This window comes from Zophobas morio, unplaced genomic scaffold, assembly GCF_036711695.1.
Source record: "Zophobas morio isolate AGI-343-1 ecotype UQ-CSIRO unplaced genomic scaffold, CSIRO_AGI_Zmor_V1 ptg000011l, whole genome shotgun sequence".
NCBI classification, from domain to species: Eukaryota; Metazoa; Arthropoda; class Insecta; order Coleoptera; family Tenebrionidae; genus Zophobas; species Zophobas morio.
This window is the reverse complement of record NW_026972116.1, coordinates 20,489,613-20,506,243: the sequence shown is the minus strand read 5'-3', so window position 1 is coordinate 20,506,243 and position 16,631 is coordinate 20,489,613. Positions and strand designations below refer to the sequence as shown.

General features: G+C 32.7%; 1 protein-coding gene across 1 annotated transcript; it reads left to right on the top strand.

Annotated features, from left to right (window-relative positions):
- Positions 1 to 4,254: 4,254 nt before the first annotated feature.
- On the top strand, positions 4,255 to 5,650 carry LOC135127375 (putative odorant receptor 85d). The gene is made up of 6 exons (XM_064053820.1): positions 4,255 to 4,272; positions 4,321 to 5,033; positions 5,078 to 5,177; positions 5,228 to 5,332; positions 5,389 to 5,544; positions 5,594 to 5,650. The coding sequence occupies exons 1-6, from the start codon at positions 4,255 to 4,257 to the stop codon at positions 5,648 to 5,650; spliced, it is 1,149 nt and encodes a 382-aa protein (XP_063909890.1).
- Positions 5,651 to 16,631: the final 10,981 nt, after the last annotated feature.

The window sequence follows — 16,631 nt, the reverse complement described above, 5'->3', positions numbered from 1 at the left end:
ATATCAAAAAAACCGAAAAATCGAAATATCGAAAAATCGAAAATTCAGAAAATCAAAAAAATCTTAAAACTGAAAAATTCGATGAATCAAATATTCAAAAATGGAAAATCGAAAAAACTTCAAATACCAGAAAATCGGAAAATCGAAAATAGAAAGATTTTAAATCCGATAAAACAAAGATTCGTCTTTTTCGTACTTTGTTTTTCATACTCTTCGTCCTTTTTCGTCCTTCTTCGTCCTTTTTCGTCCTTTTTGTCCTTTTTTGTCGTTTTCGTGGTTTTTCGATCTTTTCGTCCATTTCGTTGTTTTCGTCCTTTTCGTAGTTTTTCGTTTTTTTCGTACTTTTCGTCCTGTTCATCCTTTTTCGTCTTTGTTGTATTTTTTCGTCCTTTCCGTCCTTTTCATCCCTCTTTGTCCTTTTCGTTCTTTTCGTCCTTTTTCGTCCTTTTCATCTTTGTTCGTCTTTTTCGTAGTTTTTTGTCCTTGTCGTCCTTTTCCGTCCTTTTCGCCCTTTTCGTCCTTTTAGTCCTTTTTCGTCGTTTTTCGTCCATGTCGTCCTTTTCGTCCTTCCCGTCCTTTTTCGTTCTTTTCCGTCCTTTTCGTCGTTGTCGTCCTTTTCGTCCTTTTTGCGTCGTTTTTCGTCCTTGTCGTCCTTTTCGTCCTTTTTCGTCCCTTTTTGTCCTTGTCGTTCTTTTTCGTCCTTTTCGCTCTTTTCGTGCTTTTAGTGCTTTTTCGTAGTTTTTCGTTCTTTTCGGCCTTGTCGTCCTTTTCGTCCTATTTCGTCCTTTTCGTCCTTTTTCGTCCTTTTCGTAGTTTTTCGTCTATTTCGTTCTTTTTGTCCTTTTCGTCCTCTTTCGTCCTTTTCGTCCTTTTCGTCGTTTCCGTCCTTTTTCGTTCTTTTTCGGCCTTTCGTAGTTTTTCGCCATTTTCGTTCTTTTTGTCCTTTTCGTCCTTTTTTGTCCTCTTTCATTCTTTTTCGTCTTTTTCATCTTTGTTCGTTCTTTTCGTAGCTTTTCGTTCTTGTCCTTTTTCGTCCTTTTCATCCTTGTTGTTCTTGTCGTTCTTTTTCGTCGTTTTTCAATCAATCAATACTTTATTGGTGTTAAAAACTACAAATACAGTTTTACACAAGTCGAATACACAAGTCAAACACATTTAAATTAAACCAATAAACTATTAAAATTTCTACACCGAAGATAATCCTCAAAACTATAAAAACAATTCCTAATAAGAAAAGTTTTGAGCTTTTTTTTAAATATATTAATAGACTTATTACGAAACTCTTCGCCCTTGTCGTTCTTTTCGTCCTTGTTCGTCCTTTTTAGTCTTTTTTTGTCCTTGTCCTCCTTTTTGTCCTTTTCGTCCTTTTAGTCCTTCTTCGTAGTTTTTCGTTCTTTCCGTCCTTGTCGCCCTTTTCGTCCTATTTCGCCCTTTTCGTCCTTTTTCGTCCTTTTCGTCCTTTTCGTCCTTTTCGTCCTTTTCGTCCTTTTCGTCCTTCTTCGTCCTTTTTCGTTTTTTTTTTCGTCCTTCTCCGTCCTTATTCGTCCTTTTTCGTCCTTTTCGTCCTTTTATGTCCTTTTCGTAGTTTTTCGTCTTTTTCGTCCTTTTCGCCCATTTCATCCTTTTTCGTCCTTTTCGTCCTGTTCGCCCTGTTTCGTCCTTATCGTACTTTTTCGTTCTGTTTTATCTTTTTTCGTCCTTTTTGTCCTGTTGGTCCTTTTAGTCCTTTTGGTCCTTTTCGTCCTTTTTGTCCTTTTCGTTCTTTTCGTCCTTTTGGTCCTTTTGGTTCTTTTGTCCTTTTAGTCATTTTAGTCCTTTCCGTCCTTTTCGTCCTGTTCTTTTGGTCGTTTTCGTTCTGTTAGTCCTATTTTTTCCTACTCTATGGGCCTGAAATGTCGAGAAAACATGAAAGTAGACACTGGTCCGGTGGACCGTATAACAATACAAATTCATAGCCCCATAGTTTATGCTTGGAAAGTAGAAATAAATATTTTGTTTACTAGTTATTTTTGCTTTCTCTCCTTTTCTATTGCTACTTCCACCAATGCAAAAGTGTAATTTTCACATCTCTAAGATTAATACTCGTAAGTCATGTCTTATATTTTTAAAGAAGATCATCTAAAATCATTAAAAAAGATGAAAGAGAGAGATGCTAAATTTTTTTTCTGAAAAAGGTACTGTTCAGGTTCTTTTCAGATATGTCTCTAGTTAAGTCAGTCAGTTAGACTACATGCTCTCTATATTTTTTGCAAGAACTGAGACGGTACAGATTTAGTAAATATTCTTATATTAGCTTGCATAGATATTGTAGCCGTCCATAAAGTCGAAATTTGCGAATAAAAATAAAATAAAACCGCTTCAAACGGAGCCGACGGTGGCTTGCAAATTCTGACGTCACTCTGGCACACGTTGTACAGAGACGTATTTAATAGTAAATCTTTTCCGTTATGATATAATCTGTTTCATTTCTGAGCTCAATCTCGTCAATAAAAACGAAGTTTTGTTCACTGTACACAAGTTGTGGTATGGTATATTCATCGCTGCGGAGGTAGGTGGAGAGAAAAACCTAGCCATCTTAGCAGCAAACACGGCTATAAACTAGTACACGTGGACTGTTTGTTTCCTGTCATATTTTAGTTTGCTTGAACCAATTGTGTTGCACCAAATGGTTACTATACTTGTTGAAATACATTTTCAAACTTCCATCTTTCTCTAGATCGTCGGTTTCGTAGCTGTGTGACAAATCGTTTGTCGTAGATAGAAAATAGTAAGATTACAGTGACCCTAAGATTTTGTTCAAACGGCCTTAAATACACCCCTGTGTGATGCGACGCGTGCCGTAGTGACAGAACTTGTAAGCCGTCGTCGGCTCCGTTTGAGCCGGTTTTATTTTATTTTTATTCCCAAATTTCGATTCTATGGCCGGCTACAATATCTATGCAAGCTACTATAACTAAATTTAGCTAACTCTAAGGAAAATATGGTTTATTGCCTATATCGCCACATCCGGAGTTCCACAAGGATTGAATTTCAGTCAGGAGTTATGTTGAATATTTATCAACGACGTTTAGGGTATGAAACTGACTGACAAACTATTGTTTGGAAAATACACCTTGTGATAAATTGACTCCAACACTGTCTCAAACATCAGAACGATTTAAAAGCTGTCATACACCAATGGCGTGTAAACCACCTTACACTAAAATATCAAGAAAAGTTATGTTTCTTACCACTTTTTCAACAGAAATGGCATAACCGGGAGTTAAGAAAGTTTTCAAATTTATAGCTCTGTTATTCTTATTCTTATTATTTTTATTAAATTTATATATAGGCTAGTTAACCATGTAGACTGGTTGTAGCTGCTAATTCTACTAAATTTATTGTCCATTGCATTGTTTGAAATCCTGACCATGGATGGATATCAGTACATTAGCAATATATACACAAATTAAATACGTGATGCTCCAAGGGCGTCCTCACCTACTGAAAATAAATAAATTATTATTACTAATTGTGTCTCAGATTTATTTTAAAATCCCATATTTTTACCTATACAAAATAGACAAGACAAGTCACGGCTGAGAAAGTAGGCAATATTTTAACTTCAAGGTGTAGAAGAAAAAGTGGTGAGAATTTATGGTTTTGTTAAATAATTTATTTATATTATTTAATTTAAATTTTTATTACTCAATTTATATGCATACTTAGTTCAAGAATTAATTTTAAAAACATGTGTAAAAATTCATCACAACAGTACACTTTTAAAAATTTGTAAAGTTGAGCCTTTCTGTCGCCAAAGCTTGAACAATTTTCAAATTAACTTAATAACAGTGCTTAAAATAATCTACGACTTTTAAAATTATCCTGACCGTTATTAAAAAACAATCGGGGTACCAGTATTTAAACTTCTTAATTTTTTAATGCACCCACTTCGCCTTAACCTCCCCTCCATATTTAATAGTGTCTGGTTGGCCCAGATGATCCATAATCAATACTTTATCAAATTAAAAAGCCATTAAATTCCTGAAATCCTTCACAGGTACCTATTATAGTAGTTTTCGCACTTTTTCAAACCAATCGAGTAAACAAGAACCCTATAATTCCAGAAGCTACCCCTGCTTATTACGCCGTAAGCGTGCATTAATATTTGACCAAGAGAATAAGATATTTTTGATTTGAATCCCGTTAGTAATCAAGGGTTACTACCAATTACGAACACGGTGGTAGATTTCACTTAAACACCGACTAGTCAGTATGGCTTTCACTATAAGGGTATTAACACAACCCGAACAATCCCGTTTTTTAATAAATTTTTTTCAGGAGTACGATCTCAGGAAAACCTTTCAAACCGAACGAAAACTACTATACTTCGCTGGATTTTACCCCCGAAAAAGTTCAAGACTCAGTTTATACTTTTTAGGACGCGTTGCAAACGTTTTTTTGTGTGTCACACAAATCATCTCCTGTGTAGTGCAAATGATAATCGACAGAAACAACCTGGAAAAATTTTCAGAGACGCTTCAGTATTTCATAACCTTGTCTACGTACTCGTGTAAACTTACTAATTTTGCGTTCTACAAGGACCGTCTGCTGAAAATTGAAGATTTTTTAACTCTACCAATTTTCTATGGATACTCTCAAGACCAACTGAAATTGTTAAAACAAAAAATCGCCGCTTGTAACACTATCGCTACCATTTTTCGCTTTTTGTGCTTCGTGGCGGTGCTGTTTTACGCTTTTCCGCCATTTTTGGACCATCAGAAGTCAAAAAATTTGCCCATCACGTTATGGTATCCGTATAACGTAAGCAACTACTACTATTTTACGTTTGTGTATCAAATGACCGGTATAGCTAACACGGCGTATGCAAATTCAACCATTGATGTGTTGTGCTGGATGTTGATAAGTGTAGCATCTGGACAGTGTGATATTTTGAAGGAAAATTTGAAAAATATTGATTATGAGCTTGAAGATGCGGAAAAGGCGAAAGAAAATTTTAAAAAGTGTGCACAACACCACAAGGCCATTATTAAGTAAGTGTCAAACTAGTCTAACTTTTGTGACACTAATTTTTCAGGTTGGTCTCTGAAATTGAAAAGTTGTTTTCAAAAGGGATATTTCTGCAATTTTTCGCCAGTGTCGTTGTTATTTGTTTCATCGGATTTATGATGATTATTGTAATTTTTTAACAAGTTTTGTCGAAGTGATGTAAAATCGCGAATTTTAGGTACCTGCTATGAGTTCGCAGTTTGTTTTTTTGGTTTTATATTTTCTGTGTATGATGTGGCAGATAGCGATGTATTGTTGGTATGGACATGATATTATGACGACTGTGAGTTAGATTATGTTACTATAAGAAGGAATATTTTTGGGATGTTTTCGTTCTAGAGTCATACGATTGGCGAGTCCTTTTATGTGTCAAATTGGTACGAATCAGATCTTTCAGTTCGTAAGAGTGTCGTCATATTTTTGGAAAAGGTTAAGAAGCCTTTGACTGTGACTGCGGGAGGGTTTGTTACATTGTCGCTGACAACATTAACTAGTGTACGTTTTGGTGAGTCAAAAATTCAGAGTACATTTTGGAATTTTGCAGATTCTGAGATCTTCTTACTCCTATTTTGCTGTTCTTCAACGTTTGTATAATGAATAGTCATGGTTATATCAAAGATAACTGTACCATTTTCAAATTTAAAGTAAAATCTGGTTGGTTACTAATTTGGAAGCCTTTTTGTTTAATAAATATAACTTAAGAAAATTTTGTGTACTTATTTATTTATTTTTATTCAAGGTGATGTGATGATACTTCGTTTCAATGTCATACAGGGTGTGTCAGTTTAACTAATATGTCAAAACTTCTATACTGATAGCAGTTTTGAAGTAATGGTAGTCTGTCTAGAAAAACACCCTGTATATTTATTTCTATACAGGGTGTTATTGAAAAGTACGTACAACAAAATTGACAGTTCTTCACGAAGTCTAAGAAGCCTGAAAAACTTTATTTCTGTTATCAAAATTATAAGGGGAAAATTAACCCCTATCCAACCTTTTTAGACGCTACTGAAGGATAAATAGGTAAAATTAATTTATTTTAGTAAATTCTAGCAACTGTAACAATAATAAAAAAATAAGAGACCCTTTTGTTGCTATAGAAACGGAAGATGACCTTTTTATCAGAGGCGTACGACGAATTTGGACATAAATTTTAATAATGTTTATCTCTAAAAGGAGAACATTTTTACCTGAACTTTTTTTAATTTTAGCACCCATACTTCGAGACCAATTGCCGGTTTTATTTTGTACGTACCTTTTAATAACACGCTGTATATTTAACATAATGAGCTAAAATCAGCTCATATTATATCATTTCAAAAATTACAAATTTCTGCATAAATTTAACAAAACTTTATTTTTATATTTCCAATATTTTGGAAGTTAAAGTAACAAAGAATTTCAGTTTTAATCAAATAAATAATTTTATTGAGTATTTTGAAAAACGTTCTATTTACCTAATACCATGTTTGATTTTTACTTCCTGAACACAAGTGATGGCTACTTTCATATTTTCTCAAAGTTTTCTTTTTCGTCTGTCTGTGGCGATTTTTATTAGACATATAATCTCCCAAACTACTGAACTAATTGTTGTCAAATTTTATATGTATGCAAGGGTCGTGTAGATGGTAAAACGCTAACCGAAATTTATCTAATCAGCACCAATAGTCTAAAAATTGCGCATGGTGACTGTTATTGAAATTTTATTAAATAACATATTCCTGTACTTGTGGTTTATGAATCTGCCTTGATTTTTCTCTAAGCATACACATTTTCGAGAAAAAATTTAAATTATAAAACAAATAAACTAAAGTTGTAGGTTCCAATATCTTATGCAGCATTTTTTACTTCCCGAGCGTAAGCTAAGGTGTATGCTTTCTCGACGGTTCATGACCCCTTCAGTACGAAAAAAGTAGTACCCCGTTTCCGTCTGTCTGTCTGTCTGTCCAAAACTGCTGGACCGATTGTTGTTAAATTTTGTAGGTATGTTAGAAATATCATGTAGACGGTTAAATGCTAGGCAAAAATTTGATAATCATCCCCACCAACAATTTGACGAACAATAGAGAAATATGTATTTTGCAATTACGCAGGAATGAAAAATTGATCACAATTGAGATAATAATTTTTGTTTTTTTTTTAATATATAAAGTTTTCTTCCAACGATAGGATAGTTAAACTTGTTTTCAGTTTCATGTTGGGAAAAGAAGATTTCTTATATTAAGAAAAAAATGGACAAAATATAAGCCCCGCCCACCCACCCATTCTCAATTGTGATGAATGTTTTATTCATTATGAGCTGAAGGGCGGAGTTTAGCTGCAAAATCCTCATTTCTCTACAAGAAATTGCCATATGAAATATGTTTTTGAAAGAATAGAATTTTTTAGAGAAATATTGATGTAAAAACATGTTTCATTATGATAATTTCTTGTAGAGAAATGAGGATTTTACATTAAATTCCGTCCTTCGGTCTGATTAGGAATGAAAAACTCATCACAATTGAGTTCGGGGCGGGTGGGTGGGGCTTACTTTTTGTTTTGTGTTTTTTATATATAGGTATAGAGTTTTCTTTCAACAACAGGATACTTAAATATGTTGTCAGTTTCTTGTTGGGAAAAGAAGACTTCGTTTAATAAGAAAAAATAGACAAAATATAAGTTAACTTCTCAATTGTGATGAATGTTTTATTATTCATGAGCTGAAGGGCGGAGTTTAGCTGCAAAATCCTCATTTCTCTACAAGAAATTGCCATATGAAATATGTTTTTAAAAGGGTAGAATTTTTTAGAGAAATATTGATGTAAAAACATATTTCATATGATAATTTCTTGTAGAGAAATGAGGATTTTACATTAAACTCTGCCCTTCGGTCTGATTAGGAATGAAAAACTCATCACAATTGAGTTCGAGGCGGGTGGGTGGGGCTTAATTTTTGTTTTGTTTACTTTTTTAATATATAGAGTTTTCTTTTAACAGGATAGTTAAATATGTTGTCAGTTTCTTGTTGAGAAAAGAAGACTGCGTATAATAAGAAAAAATGGACAAAATATGAGGCCCGCCCACCCGCCCCTTCTCACTTGTAACGAATGTTTTATTCCTCATGAGGTGAAGGGCGCAGTTTAGTTGCAAAATCCTCATTTCTCATAAATCAAAACTTTGAAAAATTGTAAAAATAAAGAAAATAAAAAATTGAAACGAAAAATTGCAAACGGAAAAATTAAAAATTGAAAACTCTAGAAATTGATTTGAAAAGTTGTAAAATTTAAACATTTTAACTTGGAAACTTGGAAAGATGGAACAAAAAAAGGAAAAATTGAAAAAAAATGCAAGTCAAATAAGCTGCGGGAGCGTTATTTACGCCACTGGTTTTTACTTTATAGAGGTTATCAGAAAACAAAAATCGCAAAAAAGACACTTCAGGGGCGAGGGAAGTTCTGTTGAAATAACCTTCGACCAATTTTTTTATTTCACTGTACCTAGAAGCTACTTAAATTATCGCTTTGAATTTTAAATGTGCTTTAAAATTGTTGTGGGGATGGTAAGGCGTTGGTCAAAGTTTATTTCTTCATCCTCTCTAAAAAAAGGATGTATCGATCTCTCTCGGATGTCATTTGAACAAAACGTGTTGTCTTCCCCAAGAAATTTAAAATAAAACCAGCGGTAATTTTTACAATAATTTTGGAAAAGTAATTGTTATAAATCTGTCTGTAGTTTTGAAAAATATTACCAATGTACTATTTATACCCTTAAATTTCATTACCTTTTATTTATTCATATTTTATTGCATTTCGTCCTTTCTTAGCTTAACTTTGGCTTTTTATTTTTCTTTTTGTTGTTTATATTTTATTTCTTTAAGAAAAAAATTTTTACTATTTTTAACATCTATCTACTACAACTTTATGTAAAAAGTTTTTTTTTTCGTTTTTGTTTTTACTGACCGAGCTTAAGCCAAGCTTAATAGGGCCCATCCGGTGAACGGCTACTTTCATGTTTTTAGATATTTAGAATATGAAAAAATAGGTCTCCTTTTTTCATCGATCTGTCTGTTATAGTATCGATTTTTTCAGACAAACAATCTCCACTGAATGTTGTCAACTTTTAGACGCATGTTAGGAACATCCTGTAGATGATATGACGCTAATTAAAAATTGCGTAATCATCTCCAACAATTTGATAACTCAACACAAAATTTTGCTTAGTAAATAGTAATTAAGTTCCATAAAATAACATATTCCTGTACTTGTGGTTTATAAATCCGCCTTAATTTTTATCACAATTACTTTACAAAAATTTTCCTGCAATACTCGGTACCTGAATCTATTTCTGTTCATTCGGTGGCCCATAATACTGTAACATTTATTTACCACAACACCAAAACCAATCACGCTCGAATCGAATTAGTTTTTTAATTTGGTAACTTTATTTTGAAACACCTACGTATTTTTAAAAATACTCATTTTTCTCAGAATATTTTCTGTTCTAAGATGTTAACATCTAGACTCTTGAGGTACTATTTAAAAAAATATGGTATATATATGGAGAAAATGGAAAGATTTGACTTGAAGTTTTACTTGCATTCCTGATAGGATCATCTTGTTATAAAAACAAAAAAAAAATAAAAATTTAATTTACCACTTATATTTACTGAAATACCAACACTTTGAGGACGTCATCTCAATATTATGCATAGTGACTGTTATAGATATTTCATAAAATAACATTAACTGTACTTGCGGTTTATGAATCCGCCTTAATTTTTTTCTCCTAGGCATCCAGATTTTCACAAAAAAAAATCCAAATTGAATATCAAACATTAGATTACCTTTTGCAGCTTTTTATTAATTTCATTATGACTGTTATTATCCATATTTTGCAGGCTTATAGGATTTATCATAAAAAAATATATAATTTCCCAAAATCAAGTTTATAAATTTTCGAAGTAGCGGGATAAATTTAAAGCAGTAAATTTTTTATGGTTGATCAATCATTTTCTCAACTAGTTACGTTCGATTTATATGGCAATCTAGTTGCAAGAAAATTTTCAGTTAGAATCGAATCCAAAAGTTTGTAATGTAAAATGAAAAATGTACCAAAGCAAAATAACAAATAAAAACAAGTGATCGAGACAGACCGTTGAAATATTTTACGTCCCCCAAAAAATAAAATAGGCAGAATCGAAATTGAAATACGTAAAATAGCGCCAAAAGTAAGAAGAGCAGAGTATAATAAAGAAAGATACAAGAAGAAGAAATTTAGTTTCAAGAAAATATCAAAAAGGCTGTGAAGTTATTTATTCTCAGTTTTCACTTCAGCGAATGGCTGTTTTCATTATTTCTCGATTTTTTATTATCGTTAGAATATAAAATTAGGACTTCCGTTTCCGTCTGTCTGTCGTCTGATTATTGTCAAATTTTATGCAGATATTAGGAAAATTGTGTAGATGGTAAGACGCTAACCAAAATTTGTCTAGTCATCCCCACCAACAATCTGATGACGTCAGTTCAAAGAATTCTATGTTTTTTTGACTTAACTGTTATACAACAATATAGTCCCATAAGTGTGGTGTACGAATCCGCTTTGAATTTTTCCTTAATCGTTCGAATTTTTGCAAAAACTTGTAATAACAGTTTACCATTAGTGTAAGGCATACCAGACGTGGTCACATTTTTTAGTTTATGAAATTGCCCCATTTTCTTGAAAAGGTGAGAATACGCTCCTCTTTATTTAAAAATGTAAAAACCTCGGGGGCGCCAAATGTCTGTTTTTTAAGAATGTGAAACCTTCCAGGGGATCCCAACTGTCTTTTTTAAAAATATAAAACCTCGGGGGCACCAAATGTCTTTTTTTAAGAGTGTGAAATCTTCTCGGGGGTCCCAATTGTCTTTTTTAAAAATATAAAACCTTCTCGGGGGCGCCAAATATCTTTTTTAAGAATGTGAAACCTTCACTGGGGTCTCAGACGTCTTTTTTAAGAAGATGAAGCCTTCCCAGGGGCCCCAACTGTCTTTTCTTTTAAGATGGTGAAACCTCGAGGGCCCCAACTGTCTTTTTAAGAATGTAAAATCATATCGCGGGGCCAAATGTCTTTTTTAAAAGAAGATGAAACCTTCTCGGGAGCCCAACTCTCTTATTATTTATAGAAGGTGAAACCTTCTCCAGGTCCCAAACTGTTTTTTTTTACAGAAGGTGAAACCTTCTTGGGTGCCCCAACTGTCTTTTTTGACAGAAAGTCAAACCTTCTCGGAGGTCCCAACTGGCTTTTTTTAAGAATGTAAAACCTTCTATGGAGCCTCAAATGCCTTTTTTTTAAACCTTCTCGGAGGCCCCAACTGTTTTTAAAAATTTAAAACCTTCTCGAGGGCGCCAAAAATCTTTTTTTAAGAATCTAAAACCTCCTCGGTGGTCCCAACTGTTACTGTATTTTTTAAAAATGTAGGACCTTCTCGGGGAATCCAAACGTCTTTTTTAAAAATGTAAAACCTTCTCGGGAGCCTCTAATGTCTTTTTTTAATGTGAAACCTTCTCGGGGTCCCAACTGTCTTTTTTTAAGAATATGAAACCTTCTCGGGGGTCTCAACTGTCTTTTTTAAAAATGTAAAACCTTCTCGAGAGCCTCAAATGTTTTTTTTAGTGTGAAACCTTCTCGGGGCTCCAAATGTCTTTTTTTTTAAGAATGTGGAACCTTCTCGAGGGTCCCATCTGTCTTTTTTAAAAATGTAAAATCTTCTCGGGGGTCCCAACTGTCTTTTTTAAAAATGTAAAACCTTGTCGGGGGCGCCAACTGTCTTTATTTTTAAAAATGTGAAACCTTCTCGGGGGTTCCAACTGTCTTTTTTAAAAATGTAAAACCTTCTCAGGGGCGCCAAATGTCTTTATTTTTAAGAATGTGAAACCTTCTCGGGAGTACCAACTGTCCTTTTTTAAAAAAGGCGAAACCTTCTCAGGGGCCACAATTTTTTTTTAAGCATATTAAATCTTCTCGGGCCTCTCAACTATCTTTTTCTAAGAGGGTGAAACCTTCTGTTTTTCTATTACACTGTGACTAGCACCTTCTATATTGTTTTTACTCCATAGAGGTTATCACGAAAACGTAACATTCCGCAAAATTAAATTCTATAATTTTTTAGAGAGTTGGAATGTACCTACTTCAGAAGCGAGGGAAGTTCTGTTGAAATAACTTTCGACCAATTTTTTTCTAACAATTCCTTTTGTTTCATTGTACTTCATAACACTAATTTTTTCTACATATGAGAACACATTTTTCAGAAACGAGGTGCAATTTCTTAATCAATTACAATATATATTAGTATATTACACACAAAGTCTGGCTGTACCTACTTGAAGATGCCAATATATTTGGCGAAACATGTTGATGTATATATTATTCTTTGAACAACTCGTGTACATACAATTAAATGTAACATGAGGTTAGAGCAAAGTTAAATAGCAGAGCGGTCGGTTCGGTAATCTTGAAGATTATCTACCTAGTAAGTTTCCAACAACCACTTCAGACGGAAATGAAACAACAAAAAAATGTATCTAAATGACCTTATCAAAATCAAAATATATCCCGTAGTTATCGTCCGGGAAGTAAAAAAAAACAACTAACTGTGAAAGTCCGATACAAAGCACTAATGTGGAACATTAGAAAAATATCAATGACAAAGAGATTCAAATATAATGATAAATTATTATGAATGACTGTAAATATTTAACAAAAAATTCTGTTCCAGCTAGAAGATAAATTATGTCTATGGCAAGTTGATGAGGCAATCAATTTCTTCCGCTGGTATAGTAGAAAGAGCACTTGAAGGTTAAGGTTGAACCATTAAAATAATGAGATATGATTTTGCTACTCATTCCAGCAACCTGTGCATAAGTTGTATAATAAAACTCGTCGTGACTTAAAGATTTCTTCCTTTTTATAACGTTTTTTTTTTCTTTGTTTAACGACAAAAATCTGCATCACATTACCAAATTCCTTAGCGCTGACACTGATTTCCGAGTCCAGTTATCTCCAAACCTTCTACCTTCCCGTTCATTTCACGTTATCGCCTAACCGTTTGCACTTAATCTAAACGACTTAAGCAATTTCGAACAAAAGAACCATCAACTCAATGCTGTTCCATTAACGTATTGTATCTTAACTTTTATAAACCAAAAGAAACACTTCCACTCACTCACCTTTGTCTGGGTTATCGATAATCTAATTCTTGCGTAAGAGCCATCATCATTTGCACCTTTACTCTACAATTTCTGCCAAATTTAAATAAATTAGGAGAAATAAAACGAAAAAACTTTCGTGAGTAGACATTTAGCGAAACCCGATACGAGATCGATAGGTCTTATGTAAAGCGGAGGCCAGAGGTTAGGCTTCCCGAAGCTTAACCCTCAGACTAGGTCACTATTGAGTAACTCTGTTTTGGAACCTCATTTATATTTTATTAGGATCCCGACTTCCTCAAATCACGAAAAAGCATTAAACTTTGGCGCAATTTAACGAAAAATTATGTGGTTTAAATGTCAGAGGAATGTTAGATCCTGAAAGAATTTTTCACATACGTTGGATCGTTAATGTCAATAATTTCCTTGTAGTGTACATATTTGTGCATTCGTGCGTAGACGTAATGTGTAGTTGGAGGTCGTAATAACATCATTTTAATTATTTAGGTGTCTAATTATTTATTGTCCAGCGATAATTATTACTGGGATTAATATAGTGAGCGTAGCGGAGATTATATCTGTTTTATTTATGACGAAGCGCAGGTCATTGTCTGGAACGTAAATCGTACAAGTATGATTAAAATGCCTGTAATTTTTTAAAAATTGTAGGGATTTTTGAAAAATTATAACAAAACAAAGATATAATAAGTGTGCCAACACAACTTTATCAACAATAAAAGATTCGACTTTCGTAAGAAATAAAACCAGTATAACTAATTTCTTTTAACATTGTGATGTTCGTAAATTTTAAATTGGTATAACAAGCTTGTCACTGGATTTTTAAAAGAACTAATAATATCGTGACACTAACAAGTCGGTTGTTACGACCTTGCATAAGGCCAGCGAGCAGGAATTGGAAATTTTATAAAGAATTAATTGCTATGTATGTTTTCAAATAGTGGAAAGTCAACACATGAAAATGAACGAATTATAGTAGAATACGAAAGATTGGCTTTGGCATAATTAAAGTATGTAATAAACTGAGCGCAAAAAAGAAAACAAAAAATCCGTTTTTCAAAATTACAGTGCAAAACTGCATAATTACATTATTATTGCATTTGCTGCCTGATTTTATATTACGGAACTAATTTTGTTCTTAAACGTTTATTTTGTTAAGCTTTTTTTTTTCTAAAATTTCCATTTAATACATCACAAGAACAACATAATATATATACAGCATGTTTCATCAGCTCAGAATATTTATGAAGATAAACTAATGAATTTAGAAATACCTACGCAGAACGAAGAATGTACAGTAGGTATCACTAAAACTACATCTGTTTAAAAATAAATATATTTTTATTGCTTTTTTGCCACTTTTTTTCATCTTTTTTGTTGCATTTTTTTACTTATTTTATAACTTTATTTATAGTTCATTTGGTCGGTGGTCCTCTCCCCCTTTACTCTATTTTTAGTAGCATCTTTTGTCCTCTTTTTTTGTAGCATTTTTTGTCCTCTTTTTTGTACCTTTTTTTGAGTCGTTGTTTTTATCGCTTTTTGTCGTATTTACTTTTGTCGCTTCTTTTGTATTTTTTTTGTCCTCCCTTTTTTCTTGGGCCCCTTTTGATTTTATTATAAACCCTATAAGTTAACAAAATGTAGGTAACACAAGTGACAGTGAAATTAAAATTGCACGATATTCCGAACCTACATATAAAATTTAAAAAAATCACCTTATTTTGTTACATTTTTGTCACTTCTTTTGTACCTTTAGTTGTCGTTCTTTTGGTCCCCACCCCCCATGCACTATTTTTAGCCGCATTTTTTATCCTCTTTTTTGTGGTATTTTTTGTCCGTAATTTTTATTGATTTTTAAAGCGTTTATTGCCTGTTTTGTAAATTTTTTGAGTCATTTTTAAATTACTCTTTTTTGTTATTTTTTTATAGCTTTTTTGTGGCTCTTTTATTTTTTATCGTCTTTTTTGTAGCTTTTTTTGACACCTTTTTTTAGTCAGCTTTTTATTGTTGCCTTTTTTGGACAGTTTTTATTGTTTTTTTGTCATCTTTTTTTGTCCCATTTTTGATTTTAGTATAAACCCTATAAATTAACAAAATGTAGGTAACACAAGTGACAGTGAAATAAAAATTGCGTGCGCGTGTATTAATAGAAAGGTTATTCTAATTTCATGTTTTTGCCAAAACCTGGATCTCTAGCGGAAAACTCAAGGCGGATCCATAAACCAAAAGTAGAGGAGTACGTTATTTTTAAAATTTCAGTAACGTCAGATATTCACAATTTTAAGGAACTTCCTCGAAGTGTTGGTGGAATGATTAAACAAAAATGAAACAATCTACACGATGTTCCCAACATATTTTTTGATACTCTAGGAGTCATTGAGAAAACATGAAAGTAGCCAATCGCCGATTACAATATTTCCGTCGCTTACGCTCGAGAAGTAAAAATGGGTAACTTTTTAAAGTGTAAACCGCGTCAAGATATGAGACTTTGAAAAACATTAAACTTAAAACTATGAAGAAACAGAAATCTTTCATTTTTCAACAGGAAAACTGTTTTTCCTTTCCGAACCGGGAATTTCAAGGTTCACATTGCATCATATTATGTATCTTAAAACAGATTTACCATTAGAAGAATGAAACAATAAAAATTAAAATAATAATTAAAAAAAGACAGGAATATGTATTTTTACAAAATTTTAATAGCATTTACAATGCAAAAATTTTGAGGTGACGTTATCAAATTGTTCAGGGGGATGATCAGACAAATTTTGAATGGCGTTTTACCATCTACACCTTATTCCTAACCTACATATAAAATAAAAAAAAAAATACCTTGTTTTACAACATTTTTGTCACTTCTTTTGTACCTTTATTTGTCGTTCTTTTGGTCCCCACCCGTACACTATTTTTAGTCGCATTTTTTATCCTGTTTTTTTTTAATTAGAATTTTTTGATAGTTTTTATAGATTTTTTGGGGCTCTTTTATTTTTTATCGTCTTTTTTGTAGCTTTTTCAGACATATGTATTTTTACAAAATTTAAACAGCATTTACTATGGAAAATTTCGAGGTGACGTTATCAAATTGTTGAGGGGGATGATCAGACAAAGTTTGAATGGCGTTTTACCATCTATACGATATTCCTAACCTATATATAAAATTTCAAAAGAATCAGACCAGTAGTTCCGGATTTTATCTGTCTAATAAAATATAAACACAGACGACAGACAGACTGAAACAAGAACCCTAGTTTTTCGTACGCTAAGTTTCATCAAACGTTGAGAAAATATGAAAGTAACCATTTTCCGGACGATTCACATTACATTACAATACTTCCTTAAGGTATACATCCTCATTTTTTTCCAGTCTAACTAGCTACCGTTTGATTAGCATTTTACCATCT

What these genes read in the sequence shown, in the direction of transcription:
- LOC135127375 (XM_064053820.1), top strand. An exon ending in CACCACAAGGCCATTATTAA is followed by an intron (nt 5,034 to 5,077) that starts GTAAGTGTCAAA and finishes CTAATTTTTCAG; the next exon opens with GTTGGTCTCTGAAATTGAAA. An exon ending in CGCTGACAACATTAACTAGT is followed by an intron (nt 5,545 to 5,593) that starts GTACGTTTTGGT and finishes GGAATTTTGCAG; the next exon opens with ATTCTGAGATCTTCTTACTC.